This window comes from Artemia franciscana, chromosome 5, assembly GCF_032884065.1.
Source record: "Artemia franciscana chromosome 5, ASM3288406v1, whole genome shotgun sequence".
Lineage (NCBI taxonomy): Eukaryota > Metazoa > Arthropoda > Branchiopoda > Anostraca > Artemiidae > Artemia > Artemia franciscana.
In genome coordinates, this window is record NC_088867.1 from 14,516,004 (window position 1) to 14,541,166 (window position 25,163).

Genomic DNA, 25,163 nt, shown 5'->3' on the forward strand with positions numbered 1-25,163 from the left:
ATAAGTAAATATGAAACATAATTAAAATAATTTCTCAAATAACTTTTCTTTTCCATTTATCATTAAAATGCAATAAAAATGGATGAAAGTGACTATTTTTTAAGACCTTACGTCTCTAAACAGCAGTTTTCAAAGAGTTCGGGATAACGAACTGTAAGTAAGGAGCGACCCGGCTCAGTAGTAACGAAAACTCTAAAAACAGAATTTTGATACCAATAGATGTGTCACAAGAATCGGATTTTTATTCTGATTTCAAATATATAAGTTTAATCAAGTTTAGTAATACCCATCAAAAGATACGAGCCCGAGAAAAATAGCCTTATTTTCAAAAAAAGGGGGAAACTCACCTAAAAGTCATAAAATCTTAATGAAAATTACACCATCAGATTCAACATTTCAGAGAACCCTGCCTAAGAGGTTTCAAGCTCCTATCTGCAAAAATGTGGAATTGTTTTTTGTTTTGTTTTTTTGCTAGAAGAAAGATCCTGGATGCGTGTTTATTTGTTGATTTTTTTTTCAGTGGTAATCATATTTCAGGGGTTGAAACAGTGGTCCTAGAATATCACAGGAGGAATCATTCAAACAGAAATTAAAAGTCATAGTGTCCTTTTTAAGTGATCAGAAAATTGGAAGCCAACTTTGCCACCTCCCACGCTCATTTTTCCCGGAGTCACCGAATAAAAATTTTAAGATAGCCATTTTGTTCAGCTTAGTCAAAAAATCCAATAACTATGTCTTTGAGGACGAGTTAATCCCCCACAGTCTCTGGGGGAAGGGCCACAAGTCATGAACATTGCCCATATTTTACATATGGTATTGATTATTGGAAAGTATACAGACGTTTTCAGGGGGGATGGTTTCTGTTGGGGGGTCACAGGGGGGGGGGGGGGTACGTGGGACGATCTTTTCTTGGAGGAATTTTTCATGGAGGAAGGGAATTTTACATAAAGGTCGCGCTATATTTCCCAGAATTATTTTAAAACCGATCAGAAATTAAATTAAAAAACAAGTTTCATCAACTGAAAGTAAAGAGCAACATTAAAACTTAAAACGGGCAAAAAATCTTACGTATATGAGGGGGTTCACTCCACACCAATACTCTGCTCTTTATACTTATTTCTTTAGTACTTTCAAAGAGCTATTTATTCTAATTAAACGGCATTTGTGATTAAGGGCCTTTGTTATGAAAGAATTGGAACAAAATTCAAACTTTAGCGTAAAGAATGAAATATCGTAGAGGGGGCAAGCCCCCTCATACACGTAATAATTCTTTGTTGTTTGTTTGCATTCGTTTTTTTTATAGCTAATGACGTATTTTTAAGGAAGGAGTAGGAGGGGCATGTATCTTTCACCATTAAATTTTGAAAATACCTCTCGTGGTATTTCTATTGTAAAAATTGAAACAATAACAAATTTTACCCCTTCCCCAAGATTATAAAAATAAATTTTCTAATTTTTAGAATACACTCCAAGGCTTTGAGCTAGTTTGTATTCTTATATTTAAAAAAAAGCCATAATACGCATAAGATTACTAGAAAGGACCAATGAAAGTACATCGATTGTTGAAGATTTAATGACGCTAATTCCTTGAAACCTAAATAGATTTTCATTCTTCAATGTTTTGATCATAAGAAAAACAAAGTAGAAAATTTATCTTTATCTAGTCAACCGCGAATTTTGATCTGGTCTTTAGAAGATTTAGAAAATTAAGAAATTTTAGTGGCCTTAGAAAATTTACACTCAACAAAATAATTCCGAATGTCAAATAAAATACACCATCATAATCTTCCAAATTTTGGCAAATTCAACCTCAACTTAATTCAATAACAACCAAAATTGCATTTATTAAAATAATTTGTGGTCTATATCAGGCTTCAGAAGCAATTCAATGATGTAGAAGCTTCACAGATATAGCATGTATTCAAAACTTTTCAACAAGAAGGGAATTAATGAGAAAGCCTCTAAACTGTTTTTTTAATTTTGATAAGTTCATTAATTGTACTTGCTATTTAATTATTATTTTTTTATTTTATTAACTAAATTTCGTAATAACTATATTATCTACAGTTCAATTTCATCACTTTTTAGTCCCATAATTCTTATATTTAATTCATCTTTTTATTGAAAATTCGTTTAAAATTTATCATACTTCACTTCATTGAATAGTTGAATAATAAATGAGTTATTTCCATATGATTATTGATTTAACTTCATATAAATTTTCATTTAATTCAATAATTTTTCATTCAATATTATCTTCTTTTTTTACTTTTCCCGGCTGTAGATTTTGGTTTTGATTTTGACGAGCAATGAACCAGTTATCAATAATAACAATAATAAAATAACAATAATCATAAAATAATAATAATAATATTAGTAATAACAAAAATAATAATAAATAATAATAATAATAATAATAATAATAATAATAATAATAATAATAATAATAATAATAATAATAATAATAATAAGTATAATAATAATAATAATAATAATAATAAATGAGATGTTTGGCCCCCTTGGTAGATTCTTTTTTCTATAATTATAGGTTATATTTATTATCCCCTTCCTGGTAATGTTCGTAATGATTTACTTCCTTTTTTGATTAATTAAAAAAAGAATTGATAACCTTCTTTATCAAGTTTTGAAACAATAGTAAATGGTTAATTAGCATTAACAGCAACCGAACCTACGAATCTAGTTTGTATTTGAAGGGAAAATTTTAAAAAACAAAAGACTAAAAGCTTGATTTTCAAAGTTTTGAAATAGATGGTTTAAATAGCAATGTATTCTGTACATTATTTAAATCTCTAGTTAAAATAAGTAAAAGCAATGTGTAAGTACTCAAAAGTAAAATAAAATAGATCAAAAGTAAAATACAAACTTAATTTAATTACTAGAAAAAGCTTTGATCGAAAGATTTTCAGAATAACTTGAACAACGAAGGCTGATAAAATTGACTTGGACCTATTAGTCTAAAGGTAAGTCAATATAAAATAAAGCTTATTCTATTTATATTTTTGTTATAAAATTAAGATTATTTTTATCTGCAGCAGAAACAAAAAAAAAGAAATGATTTTATATATAGCTTACCTTACGTCCAAATGATCCTTTCAAGCCTGGATTCCCTCTTTCACCGGGAGGTCCATACAAGCCGCGGTTTCCTTCAATCCCAGGATACCCCACAAAACCCTTTATACCTTTTGGTCCGGATATTTCAGCACCTTCATAGATAATCTCACCAGGTGGTCCTTTCACTCCTGCAGGTCCTTGATATCCTAAAGACAAGAGGAAGCATAGAAGATTTTTTTTATTTTGTTGTGTTAACCACACAGTGATTTTGTCCTTGTTTTTTATTTACCTTTGGTAAATATTATTACGAGAAATTATTCTGAAAAAAAGATAAGAGTTTAACCACAGGGGTCTTACGAAAAGCGTAAACCTCAGGTCAATTTAGGAATATGTCCTTATATTCTGGAAAGTTTATTATAATTCTTATCTTGGGTTGAAAAGGTTGGTTTCATTGCCCTTTAGCTAGATCGTGCTGCGTGGTGGCCGAAAAACGATTTTGTAATCTATTAAAAGAGGACTAACTGAAGTTTTTGTCAACTTCTCGGTATTTTCGAGCCAGGTTTTACCTTATGAGTGAAAAGGTCCACTCCTGCAAGAGTTTCAGACCATATAAGAGCTTCCGAGTAGTTGCCAGTTTCAAAATCTAGGAATATACAAAGACCCTATAAAATAAGACCCTATATATAATAATTTCCAGTATAAGACCCTGTATAATAATAAGACCCTATATAATATGAGCCTGTATACAATAATTCCCTACATGAAACCTTGTATAAGACCCTATATATAATACCCTACATAATAATAAGACCCAATATAATAAGACCCTATATATAATAATTCCAATATAAGACTCTAAATATAAGACCCTATATAATAAGATTCTATATAAATTCCCTCTCCCTATAGCAAAAACTTCCGTTAGAATTAGAGGAGATAAATTTAGAAATCTAGATAACCTACATTTTCTCGCGAGTCCTCATTGTGCTGTCATCTAGTTTTATTAAAAATTTCACTTTGTAAGTTTGGTTGAGTTTGTCAATTCAATTTTTAAGACTGGGATAGGGAAATGGTACCCTCAAGTACTTAGTAAGCATCATCATTCTGTCATAAACCGCAGAGAAAAAGGACTGTGGTCATTAACTTTTGTGATAAAAAATGCGCCTTAGCCCAATGGGTTTATTTCAGTGACCACAATGACAAGATTTTTTTTCAAAAAGCATTATTTCTCTAGTACATGTCAAAAAAATCGTCCTAGCCGAGTCGGTTCGTGCGCTGGATTTGGGATCCTTTTTCTGAAAGGACGCGGGTTCGAATCCCAGTGTACCCAATTGTTCGGTTTGGGACGGGAGTCAGTGGCGTGACTCTGTAAGCTTAGCCAGAGTCGACCCAGCTTTAAATGGGTACCTGGAGAAATCTGGGGAAGGTAAACAGGAAGGGTGTGCGAAAGCACAGGATGGTCGGCCCCCAACCCCCCATTGCACTTCCTGGCTGAAGGGCCAAGAAACGGAGATCAACACCGCCGGTAGGGACTGTAAAGTCTAATGCCGTATCCTTTACCTTTACCTTTACCATGTCAAAAAGAGGAGCCAAATAATACCATGCTTTTTACTAGTTCGCCAAATTTGCCAAATTTTGAGTAAGCATGAAGAATGAATAGAAAAAAAAACATAAGTCACAATACTTATCACAAGTAAATTCTCTCTTTTTCTGTGGTTAAACTTTACATGTTTTATATGGTTGGAATTTGCGTTAAAAGCAGGCAAAAAACTAAATGAACATAAGACCAGAAATTTAGATATTGCTATTTTAGTGGGTCATGTTGGAAAAAGCATAATTACGTGACTGACTATTTTCTTGAAGTGGGAAACTATTTTAAGTTTATGCAATTTTGAAATAGTCTTCAGTTATTGAGTATTTAACTTTCTCAAAGTTTTCTTGACTAACTTCATCAATCTAATTTTATAGAGTAAATAACAGCTTTTTTGTCCAACGGTTTGCAATAATTATAGCAATTAGATTTGACAAACACGATCTTAAAAACATTTCAAAGATTGGTCAAACACATGTTTTTTGATTGGTTGCGTTAAAAACTACACTTTCAAATGCACCTTAAAAGATTAATAAGAATAAAGAATACAATCTTTAATGAAAAAGACCTCCATGTTTTGATATGCAATTTTTGGTGGAGGTAGGCCCGGAAACCTTATAAATGAAATTCTGGTGAAGAATCAGAAAAAAATCAACTATAAACATGTGATTTTTGGCTTAATTAATGTGATCTCTTGTGATTTTTTTAATTAATGTGATTTTTAGCTTAAAAACATGTGATAGGAAACAGTTTGAAAAATTTAGCTATCCTTTGAAGGAGTAGCTGTGTTTGGGAGTCAGCACATTCTCCAAGTTCGAATTTTTACAGACGAAAAGAGCTGTCAAATTTAATTTGTTGGATTGGCTGAATTTCTTTAAGGTTCAACATGGCAGCATTGACTTAAATGTGATAGTACCATAAGAATGTCCAAGCTCTGAAACCGCCCAAAAAATCGCGTTGGACATCGTGGTTGTCGATTGTTAAGAGAACTGGGATGGATCTGGGTGGCAATCGAATAAAAAAAAACAAATTTTTTCAAAGTAAGAAGCAACACTAAAACTTAAAACCAAGAGAAATTATTATGTATATGAGGCGGTTTGCCCCCTCGTCAATACCAATTTTGTTCCAGTTCTTTAAGAATGATCCCTGAATTACAAAAACTGTTTAAATAGAATAAATAGCTCTTTTGAAAGTACTGAAAATACCTTAGCAAAAGGAGCGAGGCATGGACGAGGGGGTGAACCCCATCATACATGTAATAACTTTTGTCCTTTTTAAGTTTTAATCTTGCTCCTTACTTTCAGTTGAAAATTTTTTTTTTTTTATTTACTATCTGATCATTTTCTAAATAAGGTTGGGAAATCTGACCCCCCCCCCATCATGGAAAATACTCTTCCTCCATGAAAAATTCCTCCATAGAAAGATCTTCCCATGTACCCCCTCCCTCGACCCCCCCCCAGAAAAAATTCCCCGTGAAAACGTCTGTATACTTGCCAATAACCATGACTATATGTAAATAATGGGCAAAGTTCATAATTTGAAGCTCTTCCCCCAGGGGTTGTGGGGGATCGAGTCGCTCTCAAAGACATAGTTATTAGATTTATTGACTATGCTGAACAAAATGGCTATTTCCATTTTTTTTTGTGATTTGGTGATTTTGGGAAAAAATGAGCATGGAAGGGGGCCCAGTTGCCCTCAAATTTTTTCGGTCGCCTAAAAAGGGCACTAAAACTTTTGATTCCTGTTAAAATGAGCTCTCTTGCGATATTCTAGGGCCACTGGGTCGATACGATGATCACCAGGGGAAAAAAAAAAAAACAACAAATTAACACGCATCCGTGATCTTTCTTCTGGCAAAACATAAAAAAAAAAACACATTTTTACCAATAGGAGGTTGAAACCTCTACAGAAGGATTTCCAGATACGATGATTCTGATGGGGTTGAATTTTCACTTAGATTGTATGACTTTTGGGGGGTGTTTTTCATTTTTTCGAAAATAAGCCAAATTTCCTTAGGCTTATAACTTTTGATGGGTAAGACTAAACTTAATGAAACTTTACTATTGTACTATTCTGTTACTATTGAGCCATGTCGCTCTTTACTTACAGTTCGTTGCCACGAAATTTTTGAAAATATGGTTCTAAAATATAATGCATAAATTTTAATGATAATTACAACTTGTCTTTTATAATATAATGTTCGAGCTCTTTCTCAAATAAGCTGATTTTCAAAAAATAAAATTTTAAAAAAAGATTACCTTGATATCCTGGTCTGCCATTTCCTCCTGGTTGTCCGGGCTGTCCTTGCTGGCCTATGGGACCAAAATCACCATTCTCTCCATAGCTGCCTGGTGACCCTTTATAACCCTTTCGACCTTCAGCCCCAGAATCACCTTCGTCACCCTTTTCACCTTCAAGATTAGTGCATCCACAGACTCCAGGTATACCCATGCAACCTTTCGGTCCTTGAGCACCCATAGCACCATACGCACCATCTTGGCCGTCCTCACCAATAATTCCCTTTTGACCTGGTGGTCCAGGAGCTCCAACACATTCTTCTCCGTAGCACACACCAGCAAGTCCTTTCTGACCTAAAAAAAAAGAAAAAAAAGAATAAAAAAGGGTGGCCAATTGAACCTACATTTGAAACTGTTGTGAAGTTTCTATAGGAGTCACAAAAGTTTCGAAGCCATACAACAGTTTTACTACATAATATTTATTATTTTTATACGAGTTTTAATGTTTAACGCATAGCTATGTATAATTTTCTTTTATCTAGATACACATTTAAGAAAAATTGCATTCAATACGTTACTAGGATAAGTAATTAGTTTATTAGAATAAGATTTATTTCCATCTACCTTGGTCTTCATTTTGGTTGCGATTTTAAATCGTCATAGGCTGTCTTAATTAATGATTTGTCGGCTAAAATTTGTAGGGCAAACGGGAAGTGTAATGTTTTCTTTCATCCTTCAGAAGTGCACTCGTAATGCTTAGTTAGATCTGTCTCTCTCTTTTCCCTTTTTAGCCTCTATTATTAAATCAAATTAAAAAAAAGTACAAAGCAACATTAAATCTTAAAATGAATAGGCACTATTACGAATATGAGGGAGGTCAACCCCTCCTGAAGCAAGGCGTTTTGCCCCTTATTATTTTAGAATGACTCGTTTAACAGAACAAGGGCTGTTTAATGTAAGTGATAAGCTTTCCTAAAAGCTATAAGAAACCTTAGCATAAAGAGCAAGGTATTGAGGAAGGGGCAAGCCCCCTTATTTCCATGATAACTTAAGTTTGTTTTAAGTTTTAATGCTGCTCCTTACATTCAGCTGACTTTTTTCATAATCTAATTTTTTATCGCTTTTTTAAATAATGTTGGGAAATCCGGCCAATGGTCAAAACTATATTCATTGGGCAAAACGTTGCCCAATGATGGGCAACGTTCAGAGCTTGCATCCCTTTCCCCGGGGCGCTGTGACAGGGGTGGGTCAAGTGATCCTTAAAGACATAGTTATTAGATCTTTCAACAATGCTGAAGAGCATGGCCATCTCTAAATTTTGATAGGACGGCCTTGGGGAAAAATGGGCATGGAAGGGGGAATAGTTGCCCTCCAATATTTTTGGTCACTTCTAGCCTCTTGGATTCATCATACAGAAAGACAAAAAATTTATCTAAGCGAGTGGATTCTCAACAACTTGGGTGCTTGTATTAATTAAAGTTTCCTGGCTTGAGCTTGGACAACCACAATTCAAGATACTGTGCTTAATCTAAGATGGATCCGTAATAGGGTGAAATTCATCTTTCAAGAGCTAGGGGATATTTTTTTTTTTTTCTTTTAAAGAATTACGAAAAGGCATTTTTAATGGAAATACCAAAGAAAACCTCGATTGCGTTAGTTTTATTTTCGTCAATACTAATGAAATTTTCCACCCTTATTCTATGATATCACGTCACACTTGTCTGGTTTTATCTTATCGACAATTGTTTTTATAGGAGCAGATGTTCCTCTATATTTTTCGTTTAGTTTTCCTGCTTTTGCGTTATTTTCAATTTGCTATTTAAATTTTTGGGGGTAGAAGGGGGTGTACAAAAAACTTACGGAACCGCATCAACAAAAATTTATATTAATTTACTACATTTTTATGAGTTCGACAAACATTTTGGGGGGAGGGGTGTTAAGCCCAAATGAAAACATTGGTTTGGGTTTAATGTTTCAAATAAGTTTAAAGAGCGCATTAGAACTTTGGGTTTCTGATCAAATGAGCCCTCTCCCAATCTTCTAGGTTCACTGGCTCGATAATCCCTGGATCACCCCTGGAAAAAAAAATCACGCATCCGTGACCCTGCTTCTGGCAAAAAATACAAAATTCCAAATTGCTGTATATAGAAACTTAAAACATCTACGGTAGAGTTCTCTGGTATGCGAAATCTGATGGTGTGATTTTCATTCAGATTATTTTATCTTTTGGGTGTTTTCACCTTTTTTCAAAAATTGGGCAAATTAAATAAATGCTTGCTCTGGTCTTAAATTTACCACCGTTTTGGAGTTTTCATGACGCTCCCCTCTTGGAGATGTAATTCAGTGACAAGTGACATCTCGATCCGTATTTGGCTATGCAATCCGCAGGTAATTTCTCTGGGAGACACTAAGCGAATTCTTCTCCATTTATCGGAAGGCCCACGCTTTGGAACCATCCCGGACCACTGTCATCACTGTAGTTTCCAATATTCTAATCTTCTTGCGCAGATTTATCATTCTCTTCTTCCAAACATTTTTCGGATGTGAGAAAACAACCTGGGCCTGGGCGATTCGACTTTTAAAATTTTCAGTGCCCTTACCGTTTTTACTAATAATTAAATAAAAAAATATTTTCAGCTCAAAGTAAAGAGTTACATCAAATATCAAAACGAACAGGAATTAATACATATATGTGGGAAGTTTCCCCCTCCTCAATACCTCACTCTGGGCTCTAAAGTCTTTATAGAACTTTTAAAAAGCTTATTATTCTAATTAAATCACCCTTGTGCTTCAGATGTTATTCTTAAAGAATTGGGACGAAAAGTCAAACTTTTGCATAAAGAGCAAGGTATTGAGAAGGGAGCAATCTCCCTCATATACGTAATAATTTTTTCGTTTTCATTTTTGATGTTGCTGCTAACTTTCAGTTGAAAAAACATTTTTTAGTTAATTTCTGATCATTTTTAAATAATGCCAGAAAATTCGGCTCTCCCTCCATAGAAAATTCTTCTCCTTACAGAAAACGCATCCCTGGTAAGTTCTTACCACGTGAAATACCCCACCCCAAGGATAATTCTCCCAAACAATTTCACTCTAGCTGACATTTCCGTGCGGAAAGTTTATTGTGGAAAAAATTTCTTAACGTTCTTTTATGAGAAAAATAATTTAGTTTACGAATGTTTTTAAAAGCATGCAGAACATCCCCTCCTCTTTGGAATGGTTTTCCCACAAATACCTTCCCTTCGCCTCCTAGTAGAAAGTTGCTTCCGCAGAGAATTCTCTCTGGAGGATTTCTCCATGGAAAAGTCCCCCATGGAGAATTTTTGTCATGGCAATCCTGCCCCCTCCCCCTACGAAAAGACATTCTAGATAATTCAGACCCATTAAAAATCCCCCCGCCAGACAATTCCTCTTAACATCTCCACATGTAAAATTGACTTCACAAAGAAAGTAAGACAAATAAAAAGAATTTTCTATAGGAATTCTAGCGAATTTCCCCATTGTAAAATTTCCCCTGGGAAGCTCACCCTCTGGAAACATCCCTCCCTACGGTAAATTCTCCCCGTGTAAAATCTCCCACCAGAGAATTTACCCTCCCCCCTTCCCCACAAAAAATGCATGTATACTTCACGATAAAAACACAAAACATAAACAACGGGCAAACTCCATAACTCACAGACCTCTCCCCAGGGGCTGTGAGGGCTCATTTTATCCCTAAGGACATAGTTAATAGACTTTACTACTATGCTGAACAAAATAGTTATCTCATACAAAATTTTTATCGGAAAACTTTGAGGAATAAATGGGAATGGGAGGGGACCAAGTTGGCCTCCAGTCTTTTTGTCACTCCAAAAGGGTACTCGAACTTTTAATTTTCGATCGAATGAGCTCATTCCCGATATTCTAGGACGATTGGCTCGATTCGATCACCCCTGAAGAATACAACAATTAACAAACAAACAAATAAACACGCATCCATGATCATTCTGCTGGAAAAAAAATAGGTAACCGCTTGTTACTACCAACTTAGATAAAGCTTTCACTTGATCGATCTTTTCTAACGATTCTAAAGTTTCGACATAGTTTGGTAAAGAAAAAGCCTGCTTTTCTGTATTAGCATCTCTCTTTAGTATATATTTCTTTTTCATTTTTGTTACTCCCCTTTTGGTTTTGGACATCAAAGTGGGCAATAGAACTCGTTCATTCATCACCAGTATTTTTTGTTCTTACGAAGTTGCTGATTATGCGATGGGAATGCGTTCTTGAGTTTTTCTTTTCTTTTTTGAAGCTTATTCATGCCTCTACGTTTATTTTAAGCCCCTTCTTTAGCCTTGAATTGAACCTGCATATACCTTGTTTAATGAAAGTTTAAAGAAACTTTTATTTTTAAAAGCGAGGTATTTTTTCCGAAGTGGAAGCTTATGAGCATCATATATCAGTGTCTGCTGTTTTCTCAAGAAAAATTCAAGTTTAATTTTATGTATTCTCACTATTTCACTAAATCTACAAACAAACTATTAAACAAAACAAAAGACTTCTTGGTTTGTAAACAGTTATTCTTATTAATTTAAGGGGTTGGGGATGGAGAGTTCTCGACCCCTAAACTTGCTCTTGTATCACTGAATTCTTTGCTTTTCTTCTTAGAAAAAAATGAAAAAATTGAAAAAAATGTTGGTTTTCCATTGATACTTTTATAAAAATAGAAAAAAAGAAAGAACAATGAAAAGCTTGTGAACCTGAAATTTAAGTTCATTTGAGAAAGAATTAAATAAAAAAAAGCAAGTTTTTTTTTTAACTAAAAGTAAGGAGCGACATTAAACCTTAAAACAAACAGAAATTATTCCGGGTACGAAAGAGGCTGTCCCCTCCTCAACGTCCCGCTCCTTACGCCAAAGTTTTTATCGTTTCAAAAAGTAAAATTGTGAGAAGAGTCAAACAGAAAGAGAAAAAATCGTTTTTCATTTGATCTTACTCAGGACGTGTAGAGCCTTTCCCTAATCCCAAGACCCAGCATGCGCACTACAGTTTGTGGTTATTAATAGAAATTAAATAAAAAGGGAGCTTTTTCAACTGAAGTAAGGAGCAACATTAAAACTTAAAACAAAAAGAAATTATTACATATATGAAAGGGGATTCTATCAATAAATTTTTGGTTCTTCTTAGACCAAATTTGTGTTTCTTGCTAAGAATTGGCAGGAATTGTCACTTTGTTGCCGTACTTTTCTTTTATTTAGGCAAAAGCCTAAAAAAAACAAAAAAAATCTATTCAAGATCAAAAGCTACGAATTTTTCCATGTTTCATATCTTATGACCCTTGGCTTGGCACAACCACCTCTGAAATAAAAAAATAAATAAAATAAACACGGTTCTTGAGAACAGTACATTATCTTGTAATTATTATCCAATACTTTTTATTTACATAAAGTAATTCTTTAATCCAGGTCATTAACTTACTTAATCCGTGGCACTTGTCTGTTTATGGTTGGTTTTCCGTTTATCTTTACGTGTGCAAGTTTAGCGCGAAATTGCTTTCTTTGGTTTACTCAAAACCTACTGAAATTTGTTTATTTGGAATGGCTGGTAATATCAAATTTGTTTTATAGATATATTGTCATTGATGTGAGGACAAAGTTCAAACGTACAAGTTACTAAGTTTAGATAAAAAAAAATACTGTATGTGACGTGGTAGATTTGCAAAAAGAAAAAATCAAATCAGCGTAAATAAACATATGGCAACGCTAATTCCAGTCTCAGTGAGGAAAATGAACGCTACTAAAATTTATTTATTTAGAACACCTCAAGCTTATAGTCTGGTTTCAATGGGTATTTTTCATGATTATGTTAACCCATTTCAAAATCAGTTAGAATATTCTGACACAAACCTGGATAACCAGTATTTCCCGTATCACCGCTATTCCCAGGTCTGCCTGGAATGCCCGGTATTCCAGGAGTTCCATCTGGACCTTTGACTCGAGTTCCTTTGCAACCTTTCTTTCCACGAAGACCCCGTAGACCTCTGGATCCAATGTCACCTGGTGAACCAAAATATCCAGGTTGACCTGTAAATAAATAATAATTAAGAGTATATAATGAAAAGAGAAATTATCAATGTAACAGCACAAACACAAAAAAAAGAAAGGAGATAGAAGGAGAAAGGGAAAAAGGGAAAAACTGTTTTCCTAAATTAGTGGTTAATATAGACCAGCACTTGAATGAGGCCTTAACCCTACTCATCCATACAACCACATAGGTCAAACAGCATAGCCATACACAATCAACCATAAAGAATAATCCATGGACAGGCAGTCATGTCGTCAATAAGTATAAGTCGTCATTTTCCAAACAGTAAGAACAATAAAGACAAATAATTCAGAGGCAACAACCCAACACAAGGGCTCATCAGGAGAATACACTTGCCTATAGGGTTTCGGCATATATATATATATATATATATATATATATATATATATATATATATATATATATATATATATATATATATATATATATATATATATATATATATATATATATATATATATATATATATGCCACATATATACTGCTATATATAATATATATGCTGTATATAGCATATATATAAAAAAATAGCGACGAAGACCACACTGCCTTTCCATAACAAACAAATACAAAGTAGAAACAATAGGGAAAATCTTTTCAAGACAGTGGAAATCAGTTCTTTGAATATTTCAACCCTAGGTCCAAGGGCCGTCTTCAGCACAATACGAAAACAAGAGAGAAAATATGTATATATAAATAAACTTACATTAAATTGTGATAATTAAAACTAAATATTGTTATTTAAAAACTTTTTTAAAAACAGCCCTAGCATCCTTACTTCAACGAAGTTCAACCAGGACTGACAAAAAGAATGAAGTGAGAATATAAACTCATTCAAACTAAAGAGAACAAAGTGATTAAATGCAATTTCTCAGAACCAACCTTGCTTTTTTAGCAGCCTGTCTCAAAGGCCTTTTCGTAGCTGGTTTTTCCCGTGGTAGTTTCTGTCCTAACTCTATGGTTTACCAAAAATACATAAACAGTGTATTCCCTTAAGACCTATCGTAGCGTTTACTAAAGCCCCCGCTGCCAATATGGGGAAATGGCTTCGCACAGCTTTCAAACCTTTATTGTGTTCTCAAAATTCCTATATTCGTAATTCGGCAGATTTGGTTGAAAAACTTGGCAACGCAAGTATTACAGATAACACAGTAGTTAGTACTTTTGACATTGTTTCCATGTATACAAATATAGATGTGACTATTTCTGAGGAATTACTAAAAAAAAAATAGAAGAAAATTACCACTTAATCGAGGCTTCAGCGACGGGAATTAATCGATCAATCAATTTATTAATACTAAAGAAAACTATTACAAAAGTAAATCAGTTAATAGGCCCAAGAAGCTATGCTTGTAATTGATTGTGAAGTTTTAATGATTCTGGTTAAAATGTGTGATAAGTTTTCTATGTGTTTTCAGTTTCGTGATTCTTTTTATCAGCAAAAAAATGGGTTACCCATGGGGGCACCTTTATCCGGGCTACTGGCAAATTTTTATGTCGAGAACTTGAAAATTGGGCATTGAATTCTTATTTTTTTAAAAACGTCTATTGGGGTCGTTATATGGATGACGTAATTTCACTTTAGAATTATCGGGAAGCTGAACTTCGGGGCTTCTTAGATCATTTTAACACTTATGATCGAAATTTGCAGTTCACCCTAGAAGTTGAAATTGAAAATAAACTGCCGTTTTTAGATGTGTTAATTATTCGTAATGCTGATAAACTTGATTTTACTATCTATCGAAAGCCAACACAAAACCATAGAAAGCTTCACTTTAAGTCAAATCACCCCCCACAAGTTAAAAGAGCAGTTGTAACTTCCCTCATTGATCGTGCCCTGAATAGTTGCTTCGATTCGTATATAAATGCAGAAATAAACTTTATCAGAGATATTCTTTTTGGCAATGGATATCCCACTCCTTTTGTCAATAAAATAATTAACCGTAGAATAAAAAGATATTCTTCTAAAATCGAAGAAGATATTTCACAATGTGAGGCTATTGATAATCCCTCAAATATTGTCTATCTTAGACAATAATACATAGTATAGATAATATTGTCTATCAAATATTGTCTTTGTTTCTTTTAACAATTAAAAGAAACAAAGGTTCGGCGATATGTCTTTCATAAAGACAAAAGACAAGCCAAGGCAAAAGAAGAAGTTTTTGTCCCACCACCAGAACTATTAAATGAAACAAGGTTTGGCAATATGTCTTTCAATATGACAAAAAGACAATCCGTGGCAATAATTAAAGGTCCAATAAAAAAAAACATAATTTTGTTAAAGCACTACTTCTAATTTAAGGTTCATTTGGACGTCATGACATTAAGAAAATGCGCAAATCGTCCACGTTTAGAAGACAAACGAACGTGAGAATCCATATATAGCAGCCTGCCGCGTGCCAAGTGTCGGGCACCATCGTCTCCCATTTTTGTAGAAACTACTTTAACTACTTCTACCAATTTACTTCATCACCAGCCCGCAAGAGGTAGAAAATGCTGCACAAACTCTGGCTCCGCTCAATTATATTCTAAATTTCAGTCTATAACCCTCCTTTGAAATTAAGGTTGCCTTTAAATCCTTCTTTGTTTCCTTTTCCCACTCGATTTACAGACCAGCTGCTTTTCGTCTGGCCTGAGTTGAACGGCAGAGAAGCACAATTTTAGGCGATGTGTCATCATTCATCCGTAGAATGTGTCTCAGCCTTCCCAATTTTTCTTTTATCATAGCCAGAAAAAAGAGAATCAAAGTAAATTTTTATTAATAGCTTATTGTTTGACATACGGTCAGCTGAACACGTACCTAGAACTATCCTTAGACAATTCTTCTGCAAAACAAATAACAAATCTACATCTGGATATTCTATTTTTTATATATTCACTGCATTCACTATCATTACCAGTTATAGTACCCAGGTAGGTTAAGCTCTCCCCATGATTAGTCTTTTCCTTACTCAAAATCAGCTCTTTGAAATTATTTATTCCTTTTCTGAACAACTTCTTTTTTTTAAATTAATTTTTAAACATGTTCTTTCACTTCGAACTTAAAAATCCTCCAAAATTCGTTCAGTTTGATAATATTGTTTAATAGAATTCTAATAGTATGCATAATCTAACTCTAGGAGAGTATTGCCTTCTCATTTGATTTCATGCCCTTCGATAGTGAAATTAATCAAAGACAAGCCAAAGGCCTGAGTGTGGGCAATCTATAAGCCTATGAAGCAATATTTTTGTTAGAATACAAGTTCGTCATATGCAGTTCACACGTCCCAGGCATCTGCATCAGTGTCCATGATAAAAATGACACGCGAACGGTGGTGCAATAAGTTCATATTGCCCAACTTTGACAACTTACCATTTTCACCAAATTCTCCTTTCTGGGACCTCCCAGGCTGTCCAGGCCGTCCTTGAAGTCCATTAGGTCCTTGAAATCCTAATGGCCCTTCAGGACCTCTGGGACCTTCAGGACCTTCGTTTCCATAAGGTCCTTGTATTCCAGGGTATCCTAAAAAGAAGGCACTTTAAGAGGTTTTATCATTCTTCTAAGAATCAACTATTCAATGTCTAAAATAGTCAAATAACTTGTTAAAGAAGGAATAAAGGAATAAGAGTTTATTAACTGGTTAACTGCTTCGGGAATTTTGATAACATTTAAATAATTGAGGTAGTCCAACAAGGATAATATATCCAATAATAATAATATCTTTTTTTTAAACAATATGTACAATAATAATATATAGAATGTAAAATGACGTAAAATAAATAATACGCTCTCAAGTTGAGCAAGTAGAGCAATACATTTGAAAGTTAGTGTCTTTCTTCCTCTTTGGATGGACAATTTCACGTAGGAAAAAATGTTTGGATGAAGTTATCCGGGGAAAAATTCAGCGGGGATCACATTGTCTGGCAGGATTTTTCCGTGAAAAAATGCGGGTAAAATCAACAGCGATGCTGAAAAGTACACCTCCCTTCCTATTGTACAAAAGTCTTTCTTGCGTTAACGTTAATGTTTAATTTAACTGAAGTGATTGGTTTAATAAAAGAGTGATACATTATTAAGGAGTAGAGGTAGGCCTTTTTGTAGAGGGAGGGAAGGGATAAGACGCCATAAAAATACGTTTCAACGGCCCAATTTTCTAAGCCTAATTGAGCCTTCTGATAAAAGTTAATGAGTTTTTCGGAGTTTTTGTCTAATCCTTCCTGGCTCCCATTTATAGATTTTGTCTACACCTTTATAATTGCTGCTGAGGCGGGGGGGGGGGAGGTTAGTAATTTCCTAGTAGTGTCTGAGTTTTTACAGGTTATGATGCAATCGTGTACATTGAGGTATAATTTCGCATCAGCTATTATGAAGGAGCGTCGGTTGGTCGTTGATGAGTGCGGAAGGAATGGATTTCTGAAACCACCTCGAGGTGAGCTTAGATTCATTTCAAAGCTTCATTAAACTGAACTAATTTTCTTATATTTCTTAAAAATTATATGAAGTAATATATAAGTACACATTAACTATATGAAGGAACGGTTTGAGGCAGGTGCCTCAAAGAGAGCATTTTAGCACCCAAATCTTTTACCTCTCATTGCACCTGCATATACATATAGAAGCAGTTTTGTGGGAAGGAAGGGAGGTAGGATTTGGTATCAACCACCTCTTGATTCCCGGGAAAATTTTTGGTCTGCACCTTTATTATTGGCACAAGAGGAGGTAATAGCATCAATCTCATTGCTACAGCCTTTTCTCTATACTGTATAAATATTGCATTCCCGTGCGTACCACTATAGAGGGGGGAAAGCTGAGGCAGGGCATAATAGGCCTTGTCAGGAAATTTTTGGAAGATGGGGGGTGACAAGTATAGCCAGGAGCTTCATTTTCATTGATTTTGATTAAAAATTTTGATTATATTATACAAAATGTTTAAATGTATCTAAACATTCGTATATACTATGCATTTGAACTTCAGAGAACACTATTGTGGAGGTCGTGATGGCTTCAGCCACCTAGAAGACCAAGTGACGCAAAATTTCCATCCACATGAACAGTAATACCGCGTATCCGTCCACAAAAATTTCCTGAGTAAATTATTCGTTAAAAAAAAAACTATTGTTCATTAAAAAATTTGACTAAACGAACAAATTTTGTCCAAAATTTTACTTACAATCTCATATTTAAATTCTCAGCCAGAAAACTGAAAAAGCCGGAGGCTACCAACCAATTTACAATTATTGGTATGTGCACTTTAACAGCAATAAATCGTGTATTTATTAGGATGGTAGACAACATATATCTTGGTGAACCCTAGGCATGTTTTAAAAAACAATCAGAAATTAAATTAAAAACAATTTATTCAACTGAAATTAAGAAATAATATTAGAAATTAAGACAAACTGAAATTATTCTGTATATGAGGGGGCTACCTTCTCCTTAAAACCTCACTCCTTATGTGGACTTTTTTCGCAATTCTTTAAAAAACGACTGCTGAAACACAAGGACTGTTTGAAATAGAATAAGAAAATTTTCAAAACACTGTAGTTGGTAATAATTGATTCGTTTGTGACTGGTTGAAAAGCAGGCTAAATCTTCAAAAGGGCACTAGAACTTTCAATTTCCAATTGAACGAGTCTCCACGCCACAGTTTATTCGACCACCCTTCCCATTAAAACCTCATAGCTTAACAATGGTCAACTTGCATAGCTAACAGTCCTTGTCCCGCGGGCTGGAAGGGGTGTTGTCTAACCCGGAGGTATGATATATGACCTCTAGACTATTTTGAACAAAATAATTATCTCAAAATTCTGTTCAAATGCATTTGGGGAAAAAGGGAGATTTTGTTGCCCCCAATTCACTTTTGACTCTTAAAAGGGGGACTAGAAATTTTATTTTGCAATCGAATGAGCCCCCTCCGAAGTTCATACCTCTTCCATACACAGTGCCTCTTGGAAAAAATGAATAAATAAATATTAATACATTTAACCCTTGTGGCTCTTTTATGGCAATGCTATAACATTTATTCTGACTTAAACAGGTAAATAAAAATTTCAATATCCCTTCTAATAGACATCCAGTATTATTCGGGCGGAATATGGGAAGAAGTTTCCAGAAGGTAATTGTCGAGGGGGGAAATGCCTCAACCCTACAGTTTGTATATTTCGTTTTACTTTCATTTGCCCAAAGACACGATTTATGAGAAGCCTCTAAAGAACATGAAACTTCTGCGACGAATACTTTAAAAAAAATAACAAAAACCAACGACATGGTACTGCAAAATGACTGTTTGAAAATACTCGTGATGTTGCTTGTTTCCAATTTTGCCTACTCTAGAGTAATTCTTAGCTCCTGTCTCTCCAAACATAAAAAGAGTGAAAATAATTTTGTTCTAAGTGCCTTTTTAATTGCCTTTGTCAATTGCCTTTTTTTTCATTCTACTTTTATGTCCTCTTTTTTGGAGAATAGGAACCTGTTGATCATAAATGTAAGGTCAGAAATGCTATGGTTAAAACTTAAAGTCAAAATATTAAAGACATCTGGCTATAGGTAAATCATAGAAAATATTACCGTACGGTCCTCTTTGCCCAATTGTTCCTTTTGGTCCCTGTAAAATAAGAGCTGGTTCTCCTTTTGCACCTTGACTACCCGGCGGGCCTTGATAACCTCGCTCGCCGATGTCACCCTGGAAAATTCTTTATTTAGACTAGACATAGGTAAAGACTCAAAAGTATTTATTTAAATAAAATAAAAAAGTAACTCTGAATCTCGAAGCGAGCATACTAAGCTTAATTACCAGTTGGCTATGTTCTATACACTCTACAATAGGTTTATTTAAACAGTAGTTCAGCAAAAGGTGTGAGATGTTAAGGGAGCGGGAGCCTCCCACATTCACAGCTTAACTCTGATTTGTTTAGGCTTTATTGTCACTCTTTGCTTTCAATTTACAAAAATTGGATTTAAAAGTACCTATATATTCCTGTTGAATTTAACACCCAACACTGTCAAAGATATTTAATTTCTTGCAGTCTTTTTTTAAAGTACAGTGAAAATCAGCACAAAAGTATATTCACTATTGACCTATCTTTGGTCTATTCATACCTAAATATACAAAATTGCAGCTCTTCGGAGAGGCTGACCGAAAAAAATTAACAGTTTCCCTTTTATAATTTAAATGAAGAGCGCTAAAAAATTCAAGAAACTAAGGAATTCGGATGGTCCTGAAGACCCACATTTTCATCCCTGGCTGAGGATAATTTTGGTAAATATCAAAACTGGCAACGATAATCTTTTTTTTTTATTTACTCCGCTCTGAATCGACCTTTCAACTATACTGAACAACATGATTATCTAAAAATCTACATTGGATGTGTTGGGGACATTGATGATTGTGGGAGAAGGCTGGTTGCCCTTCAATTACTTTTGAATTTTAAAAAGAATACTCAAATTTTCAATTTTCAATTCAATTTTCTAAGATTTTCTTTTCGATTGTTTCAAATATATATATATAAAAATATATATATATATATATATATATATATATATATATATATATATATATATATATATATATATATATATATATATATATATAAATATATATATACATACATATATATATATACATATATATATCTATATATATATAAATATATATATATATATATATATATATATATATATATATATATATATATATATATATATATATATATATATATATATATATATATATATATATGTATATATATATATATATATATATTTATCAGAGTCATGGAAGTCATTTAAAAAGATCAGAAATTTATTAATGACATGTTTTTTTGTCCATTTTAACGTTGTCATTGTACTACTGGAGTAAAAAAAGCAGGGCAAAGAAATATTAGATAAATAAAATTTAACATTGGTTTGGAAAGCTTCTATCCCCACTGAGTTGTATCCCAATATTAGCTATTAACTCTATGTTTTCATATTCAGTCAGATTAGTCAAACTGTAAAAATAAAAGCTGCTTCTGCAAGTGCAATTTAAAATTTTGTTTTAATAATCACAAATAAATAAATAAAGCAATACGTTCGTGATGGAGAACCACCTATAAGAGTTTACAGTTGCAACAACTTCCCCAATAAATAAAATAATTAAATAAATATAACAAAAAATAATAATAACAAATTCAGTATCTATCACTCATTAATTCTCACCTCACCCAGCCTTCTTCCCCTACCCACCCAACACCATAATAAACCTCAACAATCTCGCCCGCCCCCCAGAAAAATTAACGGATGCGTATTCTGTATTATGTCTCTTTAATACTAACTGATGGCGCATTCCATACAAATGGGCCAAGATATTTTCACTGAAAATGAAGACCCAACACTATGATGTAAATCAACAACTATGTTATCACTATACCTTGTTCCATAATTGTCTATGTCCTCATCAATTTTGTAAAAACTCTTAAAAACACTAGGGGCTAAATTATCCACACACTGAAACATAAATGCTGCATTTGGTAATCTCTTACTTGATCAACATTTGGAGTTTCAGGGACGCAAAACAAGCAAAGGTGTCAAGTAAACCCTGAATATTTTTACAAACTGTTCAAACAGCTTTATTTTGTATAGCTTGCACTCTCTTATAGCTGCATGAGAAGATACTACCCTATAGGAGGCAACCGTAGAGGTGTATGGGCTAAAAATCCAATAATATATAGCTAGAAGTGTATTTTGGGTGAGAATGTGCAGCAGACTCCGAAGTATGCCAATCCTACTGGCAATTTCCAGTGTTACAGAGCTACTGTCACCAATTTCTGCCAGTTGGCAATCAAGTTCAAAACTAAGGTAGCAGAGATAATCAATTTGTTTAACTGGTATACCACATAAGGCTACAAGGCCAGAAACATCCAGTGGCGTATCAACTCTAAAGAACGTCTTTAAAAATGTCTTTCGCGCATTTATACACAATAAACATAACGAAGGGAAAGCCTACAGTATTTCCAATCCAAAATTCGCTTCTTTCAACGGTTCATCCAGTGATCCAGAGAGGCAAAACAGTTAAAACGGTATAATCAGCAAACGAGGTAGGATATACATCTTTCAACTAGAGACACATGAGACCAACACAGATTAGGTGAAACATTGGACTTTACACTGACCCTAGAGGCGCTCCACTCCTCACTGCAAATGCTGCTGAGCTCACGTAACTCAACACTAATTTTAGAGATATCTTTGTGATGTAGATTTCAAGCAACTTTCTGCGGACACCCAACGACTCCATCCGACTTAAAAGCGTCTGAAAGTTAGCTGTATTGAGCGCTTTGCGAATATCTATAAATATAGATAAATCAACATCGTAGAAAGACCATAAACGACTTAGAAACAAATCACTCAGGAGATGTACTTAAATCTGACGTTGATCATACCATACTTGCTTATTCCCATATTTACCCCGTGCTAGGTTTAGAACATCATGCCTTCGTTTCGTTAGATTTTCCGACACAAAATTACCAATCTGAGCTAATTTCGACTTTCTCTTGAAAAATTTTGAAGCAAGGTCTTTAGACTTAAAATGTTACACAAATGGGAGCAATTGAATCTTGGTTGATTAGTATCTTTATCAAGCTTGAATCTTTGCAACTTGATTTAATCTTCCTGAGAATATTTCAAGCTGTATATTGTTTTTTAACAATTTAAGAATTTAATAACTTCAAATCACTATTGCGAGGTTCTTTAACCCCATTGCATATTAGGCTATTTAATATTGCTTAATTTTTTTACACGACTAAAATGTCCAAAATTTAATATCGTCTAAGACTCGCAACTGAATGGTCAATAACAAATATTATAACTGAAAGTTTCATACCGCTATACATGAAAGATTATGAACTGGTAACGTGGTCTATGCTTGAGAGAGATTTTTTTGGCAAATCGTAATAAACGTCGAATAACCTAATATACGAAATTATGAATAGTATCATCTTTACCTTAGGTCCATCATTTCCATCGCTGCCTTTCCTACCAAAGTCTCCCTTATCTCCTTTGAATCCTTCTATTCCCGGTATTCCATCGTTTCCAGGCTGACCTTTAGACCCAGGTGTTCCTTTACATCCTTTTTCTCCAAATGGCCCACGAAGACCGATTTTTCCCTAAAAAACGATTTTAACCATTTTATGATAATGGAATTCCAGTTTTTGTATCATAATCGTCTTTGATGAGCTACAAATCTGTTCAGTTTGTAGACGACTTTCTGAAGATAAAATTTTGAAAAACTATTCGAAACATTCTGATTACTTCAAACGAACAAAAATAGCGTAAGAGAATCAAATTTTTCTAAAAATTCAAAATCTGATTTCATATGCCATTCTACTGTTTCTGAAGTGATTTATCCAGGAGAAAGTGCCTCAAAATGTATAGCTTAGACTTGCTATATCAAAGGCTTCGAAAAGAAAAATTTTTGCACTTGGACTCATTTTAGGTTTCTTAACACCATAAACACCAATTTTCTAAGAGTTTTTGCTTTGTATTCTGAAAGGTATTAAGTTATCAGTTCCGTATCATGCTATCGTCAATGTTTTCAAGTTGAATCATCAAAACAAATAAGCATTTACTGGTCAAATTTGACAATACTTTTTATCCTTAAATATTCAAATATTATCAATCTGTTAATTTCCTAAGTTCTCTGAACATGTTTATTTTAGTTTTTTTGCTGATTTTCACCCATATCTTTTCTAGCTCGCCACTTGTTACCACCAAAAACTGTGTAACTACATATTTTATTACAGTTACTTTGTATCGTAGTTTAGCCTAGTTGTACCATAATAAGGAAAAGGCATTTTAAGATAGACATAGGTATATTGCTTTAGAACTAAGTCCTCACGATGGGGCACTTCCACGCTAAAAACTGTTTTTTCTTCCTTTTTTTAACTTGGCTTTCAAATATTTTTTAGCTTCCTATTTAATTTTTTTAAAAAGCCTTCGGCTGGTATCACTAAAGTAGTGGGAGCAACTTTGGTTGTGTTTCTTTGCCACTGATAACAAATTGTACATGTCAACCAATCAAAAATTAAACTCAAACTCAAAAATTAAGGTTATTCCCCAAAACTCCAAACTTAGGGGTAGATCCTGAAAAACGACAGAACAACAGATAGAATCCACTTTCTGGCTTAAAACCAACCAAAATCTGATTAAAATCCACCAAAAGTTTGATTGAAAGGGCGGTACTTACAGGTTACATGCATACTTTGGTTATATGATAACATAAACTCAAAATCTTTTATGATTTTGATTTAAACAAGCTGCATATCCCTAACTTTGGCTAAACAAATCAGTGGCCGGGCTAGGGAGGCAGGTAGCGTTGTTGGAGGCACAGGGAGCCAATTTGACACGGTTCCGGTTTAATCATAACTCAGTAGCCCTATTTTTGATCTAAAAAGCCGGCGGTAAAAAAGGCGGAAGGGTATTATCAACGAATGTTGCCCATTCAGGATGTCCAGTCAGGTTAATTATAAATCTTTAAAAGATAATGGTATAAACAGCACGCCAAAATCCTGTGTTTTGACAAAACATTATAGTAGAAGGAGGAGGAATTCCTATCACTCCACTTTGACCGAAAATTTTAGCATAACTCTGGTTAAAAAAAATTTCACGGGCCTACCTTTTACTAAAAAAAATTGTTGCGATGTGGGAAGAGGAATGATAGAAAGGCCTTATGTTCTCTTTGGTGTTCCATTTCTAAAGATTGGAAACATTTACATGACCTACAAGGTCTCTATATTTCTGCTAAAAGTTGATGGGAATAAGGTTGAATTTCCCGGACAATGTCCCAAGATAATATCCCCTGAAATAAGGAATTATTCAAAACTTTGTTTAAGGAGAGCTCCAAACAAGGGACGTTTGGGTCTTCAGCTACTTCTCCTCCCTTCCTGAAATTTTTAAGAATTTTGTGGGTTTTCCTATCGTTCCTTCTATTAATCATTTAACTTGCCTAGATTAGCAATATTTTTTTTTATCCTGAGCCCTCCCTTAGCTTAGGGTCCAAAGTCCTCCCGGAGCCTGTCGAAAGAAAGTGTAATAATTGCAACACTATTTCTGCCACCCGCAATTACTTAATTCCAGGAATCATCAGAACATTTTCATTGCAGTATATCAGACATTCATAGACTGTAAATTGGGCCAATCAAAGACAAAACCAAAGACGTTGTTATTA

General features: G+C 34.0%; 1 protein-coding gene across 3 annotated transcripts in view; it reads right to left on the minus strand.

Moving 5' to 3' along the window:
- The window catches only part of LOC136027008 (collagen alpha-1(IV) chain-like), a 200,179-nt gene that overhangs the window by 135,015 nt on the left and 40,001 nt on the right, over positions 1-25,163 (minus strand). For all 3 annotated transcript variants that reach the window (XM_065703901.1, XM_065703902.1, XM_065703900.1), the window contains exons 7-12: positions 22,942-23,103; positions 19,532-19,646; positions 16,337-16,486; positions 12,783-12,959; positions 6,922-7,254; positions 3,094-3,278 (exon numbers count right to left, since the gene is read on the minus strand). In XM_065703901.1, the coding sequence (XP_065559973.1) occupies positions 3,094-3,278; positions 6,922-7,254; positions 12,783-12,959; positions 16,337-16,486; positions 19,532-19,646; positions 22,942-23,103 (1,122 nt within the window). The remainder of the gene's footprint in view (positions 1-3,093; positions 3,279-6,921; positions 7,255-12,782; positions 12,960-16,336; positions 16,487-19,531; positions 19,647-22,941; positions 23,104-25,163) is intronic.